At 37.0% G+C, this 17,194-nt stretch overlaps 1 protein-coding gene across 1 annotated transcript; it reads right to left on the bottom strand.

Annotated features, from left to right (window-relative positions):
* Positions 1 to 1,970: 1,970 nt before the first annotated feature.
* On the bottom strand, positions 1,971 to 12,546 carry LOC136678444 (uncharacterized). The gene is made up of 28 exons (XM_066656495.1): positions 12,530 to 12,546; positions 11,665 to 11,905; positions 10,832 to 11,003; positions 9,426 to 10,736; positions 9,204 to 9,343; positions 8,902 to 9,106; positions 8,152 to 8,256; positions 7,807 to 8,000; positions 7,301 to 7,442; positions 6,565 to 7,221; positions 6,370 to 6,465; positions 6,169 to 6,275; positions 5,956 to 6,075; positions 5,725 to 5,772; positions 5,550 to 5,633; positions 5,394 to 5,459; positions 5,123 to 5,226; positions 4,862 to 4,922; positions 4,724 to 4,774; positions 4,565 to 4,609; positions 4,415 to 4,479; positions 4,231 to 4,330; positions 3,827 to 3,933; positions 3,582 to 3,734; positions 3,433 to 3,493; positions 3,131 to 3,259; positions 2,221 to 2,316; positions 1,971 to 2,142 (listed from the first exon to the last, which is right to left on the bottom strand). Exons 1-28 carry the CDS (start codon positions 12,544 to 12,546, stop codon positions 2,059 to 2,061), a joined length of 4,761 nt encoding a protein of 1,586 aa, XP_066512592.1. The 3' UTR covers positions 1,971 to 2,058.
* Between the last annotated feature and the right edge of the window lie 4,648 nt (positions 12,547 to 17,194).

Raw genomic sequence — 17,194 nt, 5'->3', positions numbered from 1 at the left:
GGCATACCGAGAATGTTACACTGAATGTTAGGCCCAAACGTGCCCCACATCTGCAGTTCTCTTATGGCCCACATTTGATCTTGAATGGCTGCATTGGATACTTCAACTTAGCCAAAGGTCCATCTTATTTGGGCCAGATATCAAGATATCAATGTTAATTTGGCCAAGATTGGTCCTTATATCTGGACCTGTGACTTAATTGAGGAAGCTAGACTCACCCAGATCAATTTATGCAGCCATTCAATGCTGAATGTGTCCTCTTTTTGAAAACCAAAATATGGTCATACTACATTCGTGAGAAAAGGAACTAAATGAAAAAAGTTTCAAACATAACACTTCATGCTTTTCTTGGCATCATGCTTCATATTGTTATATTGTGCTGTTAAAACCTCTAGGAAGTGCTGGAAATAAAAAAAGATTATATGAAGGAGGTAATCTTATGTGGTAAAACCCGAACACCCTTCTCAATTTTGGCCTCTGCTTATCACCATGGAAACCAACCCCAATGTGAAGTGACCATTGTCATCAATATTCAGATTGGGCCATTTCCTCCCAAGACTAATTTAGGAACAAATGAGAAATGAGTAGTGGAACCCTGACACCTGCTGGTAAACTCCTTTCCACAAAAATACTGTCAGGCAGTGTGTCCTTAACACTGTATTGATGCTTTCTTACAAAATTGCTTATTCTTACAAAATTGTTGATCAGTGTTGCAGTGGACCTGAGAATGATGCAAAATGATACCTGCTCTGTGGGGGTCCTGACCAATAAAGAACAGGGAGAAAATGGGCTAACATATGCAGATCAACAAATTAACTAAATTCTGTAATTGTACAAAATGCTCCATTCTGGTCAGTTGAGCTGAGAGAACGGACAATGAATGCAGAAATAAGGGGGTGGTCATACATTTTTTATATGCCTGTGTATTTAAACTTCATTTATTATTTATTGTCTGTAACCATTTATCCAGTTTAGGGTTGTGGTGAGTCCGGAGCCTACCCGGAATCACTGGCCGCAAGGTGGGAACACACCCTGCGGGTGCACCAGTACTTTGAAGGGTGACACACACTCACACATTCACACCTATGGACAACAGCGTCAGGCCGTGAATCTCATTTGTCAGTCCTCCTCTCCTCCGAGACCTATCTCATCGCTGAGTCCGGCAAATGACATCACTATTTCTGAAAGTCACATGATTGATAGTCAACATGGCGGAAAACGCAGTGTACGAATCTCTGGCTGTAGCAAGTGGAAATAGTTGTAAATAAACTTAATGTTTTTGCATTTTATACGATTCTGTAATATATTATGATGTACACAAAATTTAAGTCACATATATTCCTGGATGTATAGTATATGGTTGGTCAGTGAAATATTTGCCTAGCTAATAATGATGTTAGTCTCAGCATCTCCACTAAATTTGATTGGGATATAAACGATATGTTTATGTTCTAATATGAACGAGTCGGTGAATTAAAATAAAGGCTAATTGTTGTGATTTCTAACAATCTCGACACTTTCTCTACATTTTTAGGCATCCTTTTTAAGAATTTCGTTCTTATTGCATTTACTTAAAAAAAAAAGTTTGTATTTTTAATGACACCTTATAAAAGCACATTTTCAAAAGTAAAGTACACTGGAAACAAAGTATTTATTTATTTGTATTCCAAAATAATTGAATAATTATTAACAACAATGCAAAAAGTTAAAAATTAAGAAAAAGCACACATTCAGCTTTTTTAAATTTACAAATTCTACAGTTAAAACAAATTTAAATAGGAAAACAATGTAATAAAAGCAAATATTCTGTTTATTATAAAAACAAACTACAGAATACAAAGAATATAAATAATGAAATAAAACAAATCTGTACAGAGAAAATAAATGGCACGCAATAACAGGTTTTTACTAATAAAACAAACTGTGCCATCACACACACACAAAAAAAAACCAATACTATGTAACAGCAAAATGCAAACAGCAAAACAATATAATAAAAGCAAGCAGTTTTTTAAAATCCAACAAAAACTAGAGAATGAAAAAAGCAATCAATTTGACTCATTCAAAAGCTACACGTGAAAAAACATTTTCAGCTTCATATCTGCTGAATCCTTCCAATTTTCTCAGCAGAAGGATGGTGATCTTAAAGTGAGATAAATTATTGATTAGACAGGACAATGCAATGTTAATAAACAACATTTTTTAAATATAATTTCTTACCTCTGGAGTCATGACTTCTAAAACGAACGAGGTACTCTTCAGACTTGCTCTGTTGCATTTTATCACCTCAAATGTCCTCTCTATGATGGCTTCAGTCTATGAGAAATTTAAAAATTTATTTATACACTATTGGACATAAATATGAACAGACAGTAAAATGATGCTTGTGACATTAATTTTTTTTACTTATAATCAAGACTTGACCTGAGCACCATTTAATTTGTCTTTGAAAGAATGGTGAGCCATACACCAATTATAAAAGATCAGATTATTATATTAGGACATTGGTTCCCAATTCTGGAACAGAGAGCCTGCACATTTTAATTATTTCTTGCTGTAACTCACCTACCACTGGTCACCAGTCTTATCCAAAAAGGGCCAGTGTGGCTGCAGGTTTTAATGCTTATCAAGCAGGAGTTCAGCTGATTATATTTGTTTAATCACCTGGTTTCGGTCTTCAAAGTATTGAAAAGGTTTGTTTCTGCTTAGCTGTAATTAAACCTGTAGCATCTGTTTGTGGATAAGACTGTTGACCTCTGAATAAAACAATTGGTTTGATCAGGTGTCAGTTGCATCAGAGCAGGACACTCTGAATTGCAGAGTAGGGAGTACTCCGGGACAAGGAATGGAAACCACTGGTTTCAAACTGTTCAACACATCTAGCCTATTTATTTTCACAGGTGACATGCTTTATGATCATAGTATAACCGTAAAACGAAACCTGACCTTTGTGTTTAACCCATCTGTGGACACACACACACACACACTTTTGAGGGTTAGGTGCCTTGCTCTAGGACACTTCAGCCATGGATGGTCCTGCCCGTTGTGGGGATTGAACCAGCAACCTTCCAGCACCAAGGCCATGACTGCCTGTTTATTTATAAATAAACCATATCTTAAATTTGTTCACCTGTTCTTCATCAAAAACTGATATGCTTCCGTCTCTAATTTGCTTCATCTTTGGGTGAAATGTGGGGTTCTCATGAAGGAACATCCTGTTGGACCTCAATATTCCGTGTTGTAAATTCCTTTGTAGTGTCTACAAGCAGAAATAGAGGCTAATAACTGTTTTAAAAATGAAACAAGTAAAAAGTTGCTTTCTCCAATATAATATGAATATACCTAAAACAGTAAAGAAAAAGGGAGGAAAAAAGCTAGCCTAAAATAAAGTGTCCACAAATAGGTATATTCACAAATTAAAATGCTCTTTACAAGAATTTCTTCATCCGTTACATGGTTGATGACTGATCCTTCTCTTATGGCTGCGTATGTCCTGGAGGCACAAAAAAAGTTTACATTTTTTTAAATTCATGTATTTTATACAAATAATCTAAGAAAACATTTAACATAATAAATTAAACCTTTTATATAGATAGGGCTCTGGGCGGTGACAACCACAGCTAAATGGCACGTCTTCTTGCAATGTTTCCACTCCAGCACAGTCGGCATGCAGCTGAGCCCCACAATACTGACACTGGACCCAATTCACTGACTGCACTTCTGAATACATTGATCTAAAAAAAAAAACAAAACACCACAGGTTTTAGACCATATATTTCAATGTTAAATTGGTAAATTGTTTATGCAAAAGATAATTTTCTATTACTTTTTTCCTATCCTTTGGTACACACAGGCATATATGTCCAGTGCAAGACAGTGGTAGTGGTGTGTAGATTTTCGTTCTTGCTCCGTCTCTACTGGTGGTAGAGGTTCCTAGTGAGAATATTTTTTTTCATTATGGTCAGTGTAATACTGCAGTGAAACAGTACATGTAGCAAAGCAAGAATTCATAGCAATGATTTTTTTTAAAGAAATAAGACTCTATAATTCTATATCTATATATAATTTATATTCCATGATATCAACCAATAAAGAAATATAACCAAACAGGAACTGAAATCAACAGAAGTATCAGTATACTGGATCATTACACTGAATTATTAAAATTGGATTGTTTAATATTGTTTAATCTTTAATATCAATCTACTGTAACCAATCTTGAAACGTAACCTGGCTGCACACATGTTCTCCGACCCGTAAGACAGGTTGCAAGTGTCCTTTCAAAAGAGCTTTAGCATCATCTGTCCAGTGGGCAAATCTCTTTCCATAGCTTAAAAAAAAGATCATATATGTTTTCAATAATCAAGTAAATTGCTGGGGAAAATAAAAAGAAAAGAAGAATATATGATCTTACCCTTCTATCTCAAAGTTCTCCATTATCATCACACACCACCATTTACGTAGCATTGGCATGTCATGCTAAATAAAATAACTTAAATTATTATTATTTATAAGAAAAATATTATATATATTATAAAAATATAAATAAATAAAATCTACTCACAACAGTGAAGTCGAAAGAGCCATCCAGTACAACATAAAGTGCATACTTGAAAAAGGAGAAAGACAGATACACAATCATTTAATATACACATGACAGAAAAGCAATAAATAAATACATAAAAATAAGATAAAATAAACAGATAAGTTTCAAAATTGTCACCATTAACATGAAGATGCCACAATCATTTCCCCAGTGCTGAATTGGAAGGTCCTTTTAATAGAAAAACATTCTGTTAGAAACAACTTAATATTAACATAAAGGTGGGAAAGAGTTGTGTTTTATTCGTTTTTTTTTTACCTGCAAATCCCACCCCGTTTTCTCCTCCCACTGTCCTGGGTTCAGCATCTGAGCCAGATTACTGTCATTTCAAAGAAAACAATAGTTTTAAGCAAAGAAATATCATCAACCCACCTCAGCTGACAATGAACCACACATAAAATTTAACATCAAACAGAACATGAAATTGCAACCCAAATATTCCATGCTGTTACACACTTGGTCTTGGAACGAGACCGGTAAATACTTGAACGGCATGCAATGTTTGCTGTAAGCTATAACCTCAACATTGTTTGGAACATCAGATCACCAAATCCACGAGATTCAGTTCTTTTTGTGAACATGGGATCTAGAAAAAGAATTTCCCTCTTGGCTGGCTTCAAAACCTATGAGTGGATATGAAGTCTGCATTCTCAGTAAACATCTTACACACAAAAATGCTCACTACATCCCATGTCATAGATACAGTTAGCAAAGCAACATTTCCTATAACAGTCCAATACCAGACTGAAAACAAAGAAAAAGTACAATGCAAATGATTAAATTAATTTACCGATAAAATGTAGTGTCCTGATGTCCACAGTGGGATGACAAGGGCCTCTTTCAACTGAGCATCATACTTAGAAATACAGATATTATTCACATAATAATCACACGATAACACTGAATATTGCGAAAATAGGTTTAGGGTTAGAGTGCAAACACTTACTGGGAGATGGTCAAGCGGATCAGCATTGCAAGGAGGTAACCACGTTGGCACAACATAGATATTTGCAATGAAAATATTCCTTCCCTATAAATTATTTTTATTAATACCTACATTAATACAATACAACCACAATCAGCAAAATTACAAAGAAAATTCCTAGCTGTGTGATTATTACCTGTGCTCTGGCAATTCCATCAATGATACTGAGGCAGGCATTTCCTACCTACAAACAAACAGCAAGAAACAGATAAATACCCTGTCCAGCCACTTGCACCGAAGTGTACTTAATGAAGTGTCGGTTCTGTGTAAATAAATCAACACACATGCAGCCTAACCTGATTCAGATACATTACATGTATAGGTTTAATTATACAATATGTTTAATGGTTTAAAAATATTTAATCACCGTTGCTTCCATGTCTTGGGGCAAGCCCAAAGTCCAAAAGTCCTCCCGGACAAGGCAAATTTTTCCTTTTTTTACAATAAGCTCTTGTCTTGGCTTTTGTTCATCTAGGACATAAGAAAGCTGTAAAAACAACATCATATTAAACATATATTGCATATCACTATTTTTGTACTTAAACATATGATTTATTTTGGACTATAAATTTCCTTATACCAGTTTCTCCTGGTCAGAGTGAAAAGTCAACGACCAAAAAGCCCGAGAAGGTTTGATGTTCTGAAACTTTGTGCGGGCTTCACACTGCATCCCACAGGTTTCATATTCTGCATATGACAAGTGACAAAGAGTGACATGAGAAAAAAAAACTAAAATATTTTGGACAATACATTTGTTATTTAAAAGCAAAAAATGTTCTACCATCATCACACGAAGACACAAGTGTTTGGGGCTGCATGGGTTCTGGGGATCCTTGTTCCACTGACATCACACCTGACTGCTGTGTATGTGTAGATGCTTGGGAGGTTTGAACAGAAAGCACGTTAATTTGTGCACGCACGCACAGAGTATAAAAATAGGAACCAGGATGTATATAATTAACATAAACACACTTACCTAAAACTGCTTGCCCAAGCTCATTCAGAGTTATATTGTTAATACGCTGGTCCATTAGTCCTCTCTTCAGCTGTGTCTCCAAAAGGCGGAAGTTCACTGATGTATTGCGATGGTGAATAATATTTCTCATTAAAAATACATGTGTTGAGGGGGACATGTTGTTCAGAAAATAATTATTTTTTCGCATACTTCCAAACAATTGTTCTGCTATCTGACTGTTGAGTGAACCTTGGAGTTCTGGGACAAGATTGATTCTCCTTAAGATGTCCCTCTGATCCTTTGTGTTTGATTCATGAAGCTTATCGTAAAGCACATAATGACTGCTAGCCCCAGTGATGGGATGGCCACTACCATCTGAATTGGGAGACCTTTCAACAAGCCAAGAGAGGGACACTTCAAGTTTTCCTTTCTGTGCTGCAGAAATGTTTTCAGGTGTAGGCTCAGCCAACCGTCCTTCATGGGGTTTGAACGGTATGATGGCTGGAAATCTCAAGTTGGCATGTGTGGCCAAACCACGAGCAAAATCATAGACTGACACATTTGGTATGTGTTTCCATGATAGGAGAAGATCAGTGAAGTCTCTAGGACTTTCTGCCCTTAAGTTGAATTTCAAACTATACACAACACCATGTGGACATGCAATGACACACCATCCACCTGTTAAAAAAAATGAATATAAGGAAGAGAAGAACAAAAATGATGGACAGGCAAAATAACTTTTCTGAAATTTGCTTACCAGAGGCACCCCAGATTTTCTGAAAGACCTTGTCATAGGTGTGCCTGTTCTTCATCTCCTGTTGCAATCTTACAATTAGGTCATCACGTGACCCTCTTGGGTCTATGTGGCATGCCTTGCATAGTTTGCGCACTGTGCCTACCTAGAGAAATACACACACACACACATTCACTTCATAGCCCTACAATTGGACTGTAGTCTATCTGTCCATCTAAATATTTTGTTAGACCCAACAGTGCTACTGTGTCTGATCCACTCAGTCCAACACACAGTAACACTCCACAATCACCATCCATGTCACTGCAGTGCTAAGGTCCACCAGGGGTTGGAACAGGTTGAATGAGGTTTACAAAATATGCAGATCAACAGATGGACTACAGTCTGTAATTGCATAACTACATAGTGGTCCTGTACATTCAGTGGAGCTGAGAAAATAACAACTGTAGAAATAAAGTGCATTCATCACATTTCATTTTGCATTTACACTACTCATGTTTTAGTTATACCTTTTGTTTTTTAAGCTCATCCATAAGACGTTCCTCTGTTATCATGAACAGTTCTGCCTCTGGACTCTCTCGAACAGGCAAGACTTTTTCATACTCTGTGTTAAGCACACAGTCTCCTTTTCTGGTGTGTCTGCCAATCCATGGTGCCCAATATTCATAAGATGGATGAACAGCCCAGGGATTTTTTGCACGACCTAATAAATCAATAACAAAAATAATGACAAGAAGGTGTCACTGTGCATAGGTATTCAAACCAACTGTCAAAGCTTTTTGAAAGCATTTTATAAATGTAATGTATTATTAATAATATTATATAATTATTAAAATAACAATTCATAAACTTACTGGGGACAAATCCACGAGCAATCATTTCAAAATTGACTGAGTTCCAAAATTCTTCAATGTTGACCTCTCCTTTGAAGTTTTTAGGAGGCTCTTTTATGTCACTCACTGTCAAACAAAAAGCACTTTTAGGCTTGTTTTCCAGACAGGGATTAAATGCAGTCCTTGACTCTACAAGGTTCTGAATGTCCCCATTAAAAGATACCAGCCCTTAAAGCAACATATTAATAACAAGGAAGCCTAACCACTCTCACAATAGATCTAATATGGTAAAATATCCAAAACTGTTTATTTAAAAGTTGAAAAAAAAAAAACCCAAGCAGGGACAAGTTCGAGATGGGACCCTGGGATGAGGAGGGTTAGCAACTCTCTAGGACTCTGGGATGAGGTTATTTAGCAGCTAGGACTCTGGGATGAGGTGGACTAGCCACTAGGTCTCTGGGATGAGGTCATTTAGCAACTAGGTCTCTGGGATGAGGTAATTTAGCAACTAGGTCTCTGGGATGAGGTGGACTAGCCACTAGGTCTCTGGGATGAGGTCATTTAGCAACTAGGTCTCTGGGATGAGGTGGGCTAACAACTTGGTCTCTGGGATGAGGTCATTTAGCAACTAGGTCTCTGGGATGAGGTGGGCTAGCCACTAGGTCTCTGGGATGAGGTCATTTAGCAACTAGGTCTCTGGGATGAGGTGGGCTAACAACTTGCTCTCTGGGATTAAGTATGGGCTGAGATGCTCTAAAAGGAAGAACTTACCCGCCATGCTGAAGACTCCTTTTTTGTGTAGATCCATAATAACAACAGCAGGGTAGTAGCCACAATTAATACAGGAGTATGTATAATCATGACTTGTGAGCGCCTCAAAATGGCAATATGCATGTAGAATGGTGTCTCTTGATGGAAATTTAACACCCCGAAGTCCCTCCAGTGAATTTATGGTTCTTGAGACTGCAGTATGGTTCTGTAGATGACATTTTTGTTTTAAAAAAAAAAAAAAAAACGTATGACAACATTTAATACTCAACCACTTAAGTGTACCATTCAATGTGTTATTTTACCTGAAGGTTCTGCCTCAGAAAAATGCAGAGTTCCAAGGTAAGCACAACATGATCATCAAAATTATGGAGTCCTGCTTTCCACTCTTGATAACGGTACACCATCTGACACAGAGTGCATTGTTTGAAGTAAGTTGACACATCTAAGGAAGAAATAATAATAATAAGTGTTACTGAATAAAAATTTAAAATTACCTGAGGTATTAATCAAAGGCTTAAACTTACTGTCAATAATGCCACCTATACCCACAATCCGGGCTTTGTTTGTTATCATCACTGGATTATCCAAAGCAGGATGACTCGAACAGAAAGTGCAATTGGTCTCTGTTGGAAGAAGTTTTGTTGGGTAATTAAATGGTGCTCTGGGAGCTGTCACGTCTTCTGGGAGTCTGGAGGGAATTTTTTTCTGAGTACAAATATACTGTACTACACGTTCCAAGTGGTCTGTTACAGGGTAGATCGGCTGGGTAGTGGGCTGGTGTGTCACAGCAGCATGTGAATCTGTCTCAAATAAGTGTTTCTGAGTTTGGAATAAGTGCCATTTTGCTATACTTTTGTGCACACAAGACATTCTTGCCTTAGCACAAGGACAATGCCATGAGTTCTTCTTTGTCTTGTAGGTCACCATAATTCTGCCAAGACGACTGAAGTGCTTCTTCACTGGCTCATAAATAGATAGACATATTGCTTGGGATGAACCACTGAGTGTTACTTCTACAGACAGAGGTACATGGGCTGACATGGCTGCTTTCTGTCTTTTTATGCACAGAATCTTCTTTGATACACCAAATAGCTTATGATGCACCATTTCATCTAGAACACCCTCTTGAAGGAACTCTTCACTTATGGTGTGAGAACAATAGTCAAGTGAACGAATATGTTCACAGTGGCTGAAGGCACATCCACTCCGTAGTGCTAGAAGCTGGTACTGAAAACATTCTTCTAATTCACATCCAGTAAAGTGTTTTTTGCCCCATGTCTTTCTCTGTACATGAACAGGTATAGAAAAACCATGCCTGCTTCTTTGAACAGCACACACACCATTGGTCGCATCCACACAAACGCTTTTCAAATGTGATGTGCTGGTTATATCTGGTTTTTCTTCTGAATGTTTTCTGGAAATGTGACCAGGCAAATTCTTCTCATGTACAATTGTAGTGCAGTGAGGACACTTTACTCTTTGGGGTGATGTCGTTTGAGCCTTTTTCGGAGAAGGAAGTGACAGAGAAGTGGATGATGTAGAGGAAAGTGCAGGAGTAGATGATAAAATCTCAGAAGCACCAACTGTTAAAGTATGTGCTTGGGGTGTGGTTGACTTTAAATGAGGTGGTGCTTCCTTTAAGGAATTTGAAGTGAATATAGCAGATATGAAAGGTACTTCTGCAGGTGAAGGTGTGTGCGCCACAGATGAAGTAACTTGACAAGCCTGAAGATGGGTTTCCATATTATCTCTCCTCAAAATGGTTTTTGAGCACAGAGGGCAGTGATAGTGTCCTTCTGATCTGCAATTCTGATGACATCTGTGAATTCGATATTCTGTGAAAAATGTGAAAAATAAATAAAAAATAAAACACATGAATCAACATGAAATTTGTGCTGCCAAAAAAATAAAAATAGCAGGGTTACATTACCTTTAAACTGTATTGCATTTTTCCAGTGAATTTCAATGTGTTTCTTAACTCTTGCCAAGTTGGTAGGCTTAAACAACTTCACAGGGCACAAAGGACAATGAAACATTTTGCAGCATGTTGTGCATCTGTTTAAAGATGGGTCTGAACCACAAAGCCAGACTGAAGAGTGCATCTATGTAAAAATGAAAAAAAAACATACATTAATAATTGCATCAATGAAAGTTTTGTAGACAGTTATACACTGATCAACCATCATATTGTGACCAACTCCTTGTTTCTACACTCACTGTCTATTCTCTCAGCTCCACTGTCCACAGGAGCATTTTGTAGTTATAAAATTACAGACTCAAGTCCATCTATTGCTCTGTTGTATACATTGTTTTTGGTTGATCTGTGTATGCATTTGCCTTGGACCTGGACAGTATATGCACATATAACAACAGACATAGACATACAGACACAACGACAGATAGATGAATGTATAAATAAATAATGATATATATATATATATATATATAAAGATTGTACAAAATGCTACATAATGGCAAAAAAATATTGTGTTAAAACACATTGCGTAACTAAGAACCAAACACATTTAGCCAACTGGCTAATCTACTTCATGCCAAACCAAAAATGCTTTATTAATATATTAATACGTCAGGCTATATATATATATAGCCTGACGTGACAAACAGCGTCTAATGATTGTCGTACCTAGCTAAATTAGCAAGGTAGATGCAGAGCTAACGTGAGTTCATTAATTCGGAAAAACAAAAAGTTATCCCAGCGACCCAATATCTTCGTTAATTAAACAAAGACATCTCGTAACGTACCGTCAAAAACTCCAAATCTGTCCGTCTAAAATTTTGACACATACAAACACGCTCCCACACAAACGGCGTTTCAATTCTGGGTCTACTGGCAAAACCACCCCATGACACTAGATGGCGATAATGGAAACGGCGCCACCTCTTCTCTGGCGCCTCAGATAGGTACCACAGGAGAGGTAGCCTCAGGAGTGAGATCTGCGCCCAGACCCTTCTCCCTATGGACACGTTTGAGTAGCCAAACCACCTGCCAATGGGTGTTTTTGGATTGTGGGAGTAAACTGGAGCGCCTGGAGGAATCCCACATAACACAACGTAACACCAACACTACCTGCTGCGCCACTGTGCCACCCCTGTATTTAAACTTTTTTTTAAATATATTTTTTCTTATTATCTGAAAATAACCAAATTAAATGAAGCACTAACAAATTTCTCTCTCTACCCTTCACAGGGCTAATTATATGGAAAAAGATGTTATTACAATTTTAGACAATAACAGTATTTTATGTCCTAAAATGGAGGTTAACATTCTTGCATTCAGAACTGGCATGCTTTTCAGATGCAGATGCAATGCTGGTATTTCTGAGCTTCTGTGAGCTAATCTCCAGACTGTGAATAACTGAGTGGAAGCTGTCCTTTTTCTATGATCAGGAACCAGCTTATCCTTCCCAATCCCAATATATTACAGATTACTGGAGCCAAGCTGCTCTCAGATCAGTGCAGTAGGTGATCAGTGACTGGGGTGAACAGGTACATGTGTAGTTTACACTCATGTCCACTAGTAGGAGTATGGATTAGAGCAGTATTTCTCAACCCTGGTCCTGCAGGCTCACAGCTCAGCACTATTTAGCATTTTCCCAAAACCACTGACCCCACTTTTGTGTACATTGCGAGTGAGATGTGAGACTGAAAAGTACATGTTTTACTCTGCTCAGTTTTTCTTATTTTTAACAATCTAATTTTAGCATCATTGAAATTAAGCTGCTTGAAAGAGTAAGGTGAAAAAAGTCACTCAGAGCAGGAGCATGAGATGAGATGAGAAGCTCACATTGTCATGTGCTGCTTTTTAGTTTACTCTTTGTAGCCAGTTAGTAACACATGTTAAGAATAAATATTCTGTACTTATGGGATGATTTAACCACTTTTTGTATACATAAGCTGCAGTAGTTTTTATGATCTCAAACATATTTAGATGGAAGGGATGTCCACAATCTAAAAAAAAAAGACAGTCACCTTTGGAAAAAGTTTGAATACCTCTCTACTACAGTATATAGACTGTGAGACTGAATGGATTCTGCCTCCCCAAAGCATAATATTGTAATGATTGATATACAAAGGTACAAATAGTATATTGCTATCCTGGGAAAGCTCATTATGGTCTATGTGTTTTTTTATTTTTCCCTAAGAACCTTGTGCAGTTGCCAATTTCACAAAAAAACTTTTGACAAAAGATAATACTCTGTGATGCAGATATCTGATACAATGTCTTAGATTCTTGGGATTTTGTGGAAAATATAAGTGCTGGTTTCTTTGTGATTCATATACTTCTTTCAATAGTCAAAGCAGTTTACAGTTATATGGTTCATTAAAAGCACAAACATTTTAATTGACATTTCACCATATTGACTGTATCACTGTTGTGGCATGGTACCATGGTAGTAACAGGTAGAGTCACTGTCACACAGAGTTTGGTGTGTTCTCCCCGTGTCTGCTTGGGTTTCCTCTGGGTGCTCCGGTTTTCTCCCATGGTCCAAAAACACACGTTGTAAGGTGGACTGGCTACTCAAAAAGTACTCAGAAATAGGTGTGAGTGAATGTGTGTTGCCCAGCAAGGACTGGTGCCCCCTCCAGGGTCTGGACCCTCGCTGAACTGGATTAGCAGTGTCAGACAACATATGAATGAATGACTTTATCACAGTAGTATATCCTTGTTTCCAAACTGCCTAATTGTACTCAGAATCTCTACTTAAATAATTTACATTTTGTCAGTTAATTAAACCTACTTTGACCTACTTTTGTTAACGAATTGTGTATGTTATTAAATTTTATTAAAATTACATACACTCTGACTAATCACAATACATATGGTTGTGTCATTCCTATTTAATGAGTAACTGTGACATTCTAAACAAGGACCATGACTTTAATGTATAGTTCAATGGATGTCTAGCCAAAATGTAAGTATTATGGTAGCAAAATGTTGTTAGTGATACTTACTGTAAACTCCACCCATGGGGGATATTGTTTGACATTTGCGCCATTAAAGTAACATACATTTAGAGTTGCACAAGTTGTTTGTGTTAATGATCCATGGCTCACTTTTGATCTACACAGTAACTGATTTTACAGTCTGATAAAGCAGTTTAACAAGATTTATATTATTGTATTATATACAAAGTCTAAAACCTCTAAAACCCTAGAGACGTCAGCACTGTAAACAATGGTCAACTTCGCATTCATTCACATTCAGTTTGAAATATTTGGCTTCACTGAATCTTTCTGATGTTCTATATAAACACACTGGGAGATGTTATGTTTTATGTTTATGTGCATGCAATTTTAGTTTTATCAAGAAGTCAGGAAAGCTGCAGATGTGAATTGTGTTTACTGCAAGGAATCTTTTTTTATATATATACTTATGTCAATATTAATACAATTATGTCAATGGTGAGTGTATATTGATGGAGGAAGTTGGATATTTTATACAAATAGCTTCAAATATTACAGCCTGCAATAGGCTGTAGAGTTGCATAAATATGAAAGTGTTGGCCCATCATCATGATATCATGTGTTCAGTCCCCAGCCAGCTAAGGCCCATAGTCCAAGGGAGCACAACTGTACTCTCTCTCTATCTCTCATTCTCTTTCTTACTCTCTCTCTTTGCCACAATTTGAAAAGATATGTGGCTGGATTCACACATCTCAGAGGAAGCTTGTAAGCTTGCTGAGTAATACCCTCATCCTCTGGTTGTATGATTGTTGATTTACTTCAGGTCAGGGGAAGAGCAGTGTAAGGAACACCTTGACCTGCTGTTAAGTTGTTAACATTCCATGAACAATTCATTCATGCATCTGTTGGATGTGCTTACATTTATAATTAGCCTCTACGAATATGTTTGGCTAAATATTGCACTGACACTGACATGATATTTATGAACTTGGTAATCAAATAGTAAATCAGTGTTCTGTAATGAGCACAGAGTGTTCAATTGGGAAGTCTCACTGCCAAATCAGCCGTATTAACTCATGTTCCAGGCACCCCCTGAAAAAATATGATTTATCATTTAGGTTTAAGGAAGTTCACTCACTGGAAAACAGCTGCTAAACATGAGTCATGTGAGTAATGCTGCCAATGTAAAAACAGTAAGCACTGCTTTTTATGGATTTGGACAATGAATATGGGTAAAGTGCTGGATGACCGCGGAGGTTGCCAGGCAGGTCAAAGGCACTGATAAGGGAAGAAAAGAAAATAAATTAAAGAATGGCAGTAACAGTTTTTCCAACACTTTCTTTCAGTGGTTACAATACATGACTCACACGGGAAAATCATTCAGTAAAACCTTTATCTTACTGGCAAGGCTTTACAATTGATGTTGGAACATTTCTGAGGATCTGATCTATCTGGGAACATTACTCCTCTCCAGCTCACCACAAAATATTCTGCAGTGCTCCATCATGCCCGAGAACACAGTTCTACTCATCCACATCCCATTGTTGAGAGGCTTTCTCTTTGTAGGCAATACATGGCATTGGTTAAATTGAGCTCAAGCTCATTTCTACAGCATCATATTTCAGTTCATGTTTTTTTTTCTTTTTTCTGGGGAGATTTAACCAGCTGTGTGCCCAGATTGACAATAAACTATTTAAAGGGGTTGTCTACAATTTTTTGGACATATAGTATTTAATGTAAATGGTCATATTTCTTGCCACCTTGTAACTGAATGTTTTGTGTTCATTTGAGGTTGTTATAACAGCAGTGGTGCAATTGGGCATTCATTTCAATCGTAACTGGTTCTGTGCTCTCTGTCATTTACTCCCCCCCCCTCTCTCTCTCTCTCTCTCTCTCTCTCTGCACATATGGTATCGGGTGTCCTTGTCAAAGAGGTATTGTGTAGATCAGTGGAATATCCATCTCCAACCAATCACGATCACTCTCCTCCCCCATCTCACTCACCTGCTCCAATCAGAGACAAACCAGAGAATGGACAGTTCCACCTCTTCTTAACTGTTTTCAAACAAGAATAGATCGATGGAGTAGCAGTAAAGAAATGACCAACATCAACCTGTGTGAAGATCCAGCATACGCAATGTTGAGAAGTCTTCTCTGAGGTCAGACAAATACTCTTATATCACAAAGAAGATGAAATTTCATTAGGGTTCTAGGCATAATGTTTAAAGTTTATATACTGTCTGTGTGCATGTATGTGTGTGTATGTGTATACATGTCCCATGTGAAATAAGTTTCTTTCCTGATTTAACATACCATCTAAAATGTCCATTAACATTGTTATTATATTAACCTCTGTAGGAATCTACATGTTTTCATTTAGAAAGCCAATGAAACAATGAAAATCCAAAATTAAGTGACCAGGAGCCATCTCATTCACTCAACAACATATAAAATTTACTTCCACGTTGTTTAGTTGTTTTATTTTGTGCTAGCATTGGTAAAATAATGCTTAACTTTGAATGTTTCACAAATTAGCTACACATAACTATAAAAAATAATTACACATAAAAACTCCTAAAATGTTTCAGTAACACGTTACAATACTGTTTGGTATTTAATAGTCAACTATGAAGGGGCTAAGCAGGAACTACTGATTAGTGCTGCATTAACATCTAAATCACTCCCATTAACTACCAAGGAGTACTGATTAATTACTCTATAGGTAATAGTGAATTGATGATTTAGGTAGTTCACTAATAAGTAAACTATAATTGCTGAGTCGTACATAACTCCTGCATAATTACTTACATATTATGTATCCATCAGTGTAACTACTCATTAATACATGGTCACATCAGCATCTTATATACCACCTGGAGAACTATAATCTAAATACATACTCCCAAAAGTTCAGTGTCAAAATTATTGTATCAGTGCTAATACACAAGGCATCTTCAAAGGAAGCTGGAGACACCACACCCTCTAAGCAGCAAACTTAAATATTTAATCTTCAGCATCAGACAAATCTTAGGAAAATGTGATAAAATACTAATCATTAATCCCTGCATAGTTACCTACTAACGAACAAACAGTATTGTAAAGTGTTAACAGTGTCTCTTATATAAAAATATTGTCAGTGTTTTCTGGTTGTTTCTTGTAGTTAATTTGATATTCATTCAAGAGGAATTCCTCATAATTCCTAAGAAACTTCTTTCTTTTACAGATATTCACTTATAAAACCTAATATTGGGACATTTCAGTCAGATCATAGACAAGCCACTGCACACAGATGTAAGTATAATAAACAGAAACGCTGGAAGGCCGTAAAAGGATTTCCAAGGTTAATGACTGCTGGATATAGGTGCTC

Source organism: Hoplias malabaricus, chromosome Y, assembly GCF_029633855.1.
Source record: "Hoplias malabaricus isolate fHopMal1 chromosome Y, fHopMal1.hap1, whole genome shotgun sequence".
Lineage (NCBI taxonomy): Eukaryota > Metazoa > Chordata > Actinopteri > Characiformes > Erythrinidae > Hoplias > Hoplias malabaricus.
Note: the sequence above shows the minus strand (reverse complement) of the source record. Positions and strands in the feature narration are given on the sequence as shown.

Excerpts from the sequence above, each read along its gene's own strand:
- LOC136678444 (XM_066656495.1), bottom strand. Across the intron at positions 5,773-5,955 it reads CCCAAGACATGGAAGCAACG|GTAGGAAATGCCTGCCTCAG; the intron begins GTGATTAAATAT and ends GTTTGTTTGTAG. Across the intron at positions 4,610-4,723 it reads GTGGCATCTTCATGTTAATG|TATGCACTTTATGTTGTACT; the intron begins GTGACAATTTTG and ends TCCTTTTTCAAG.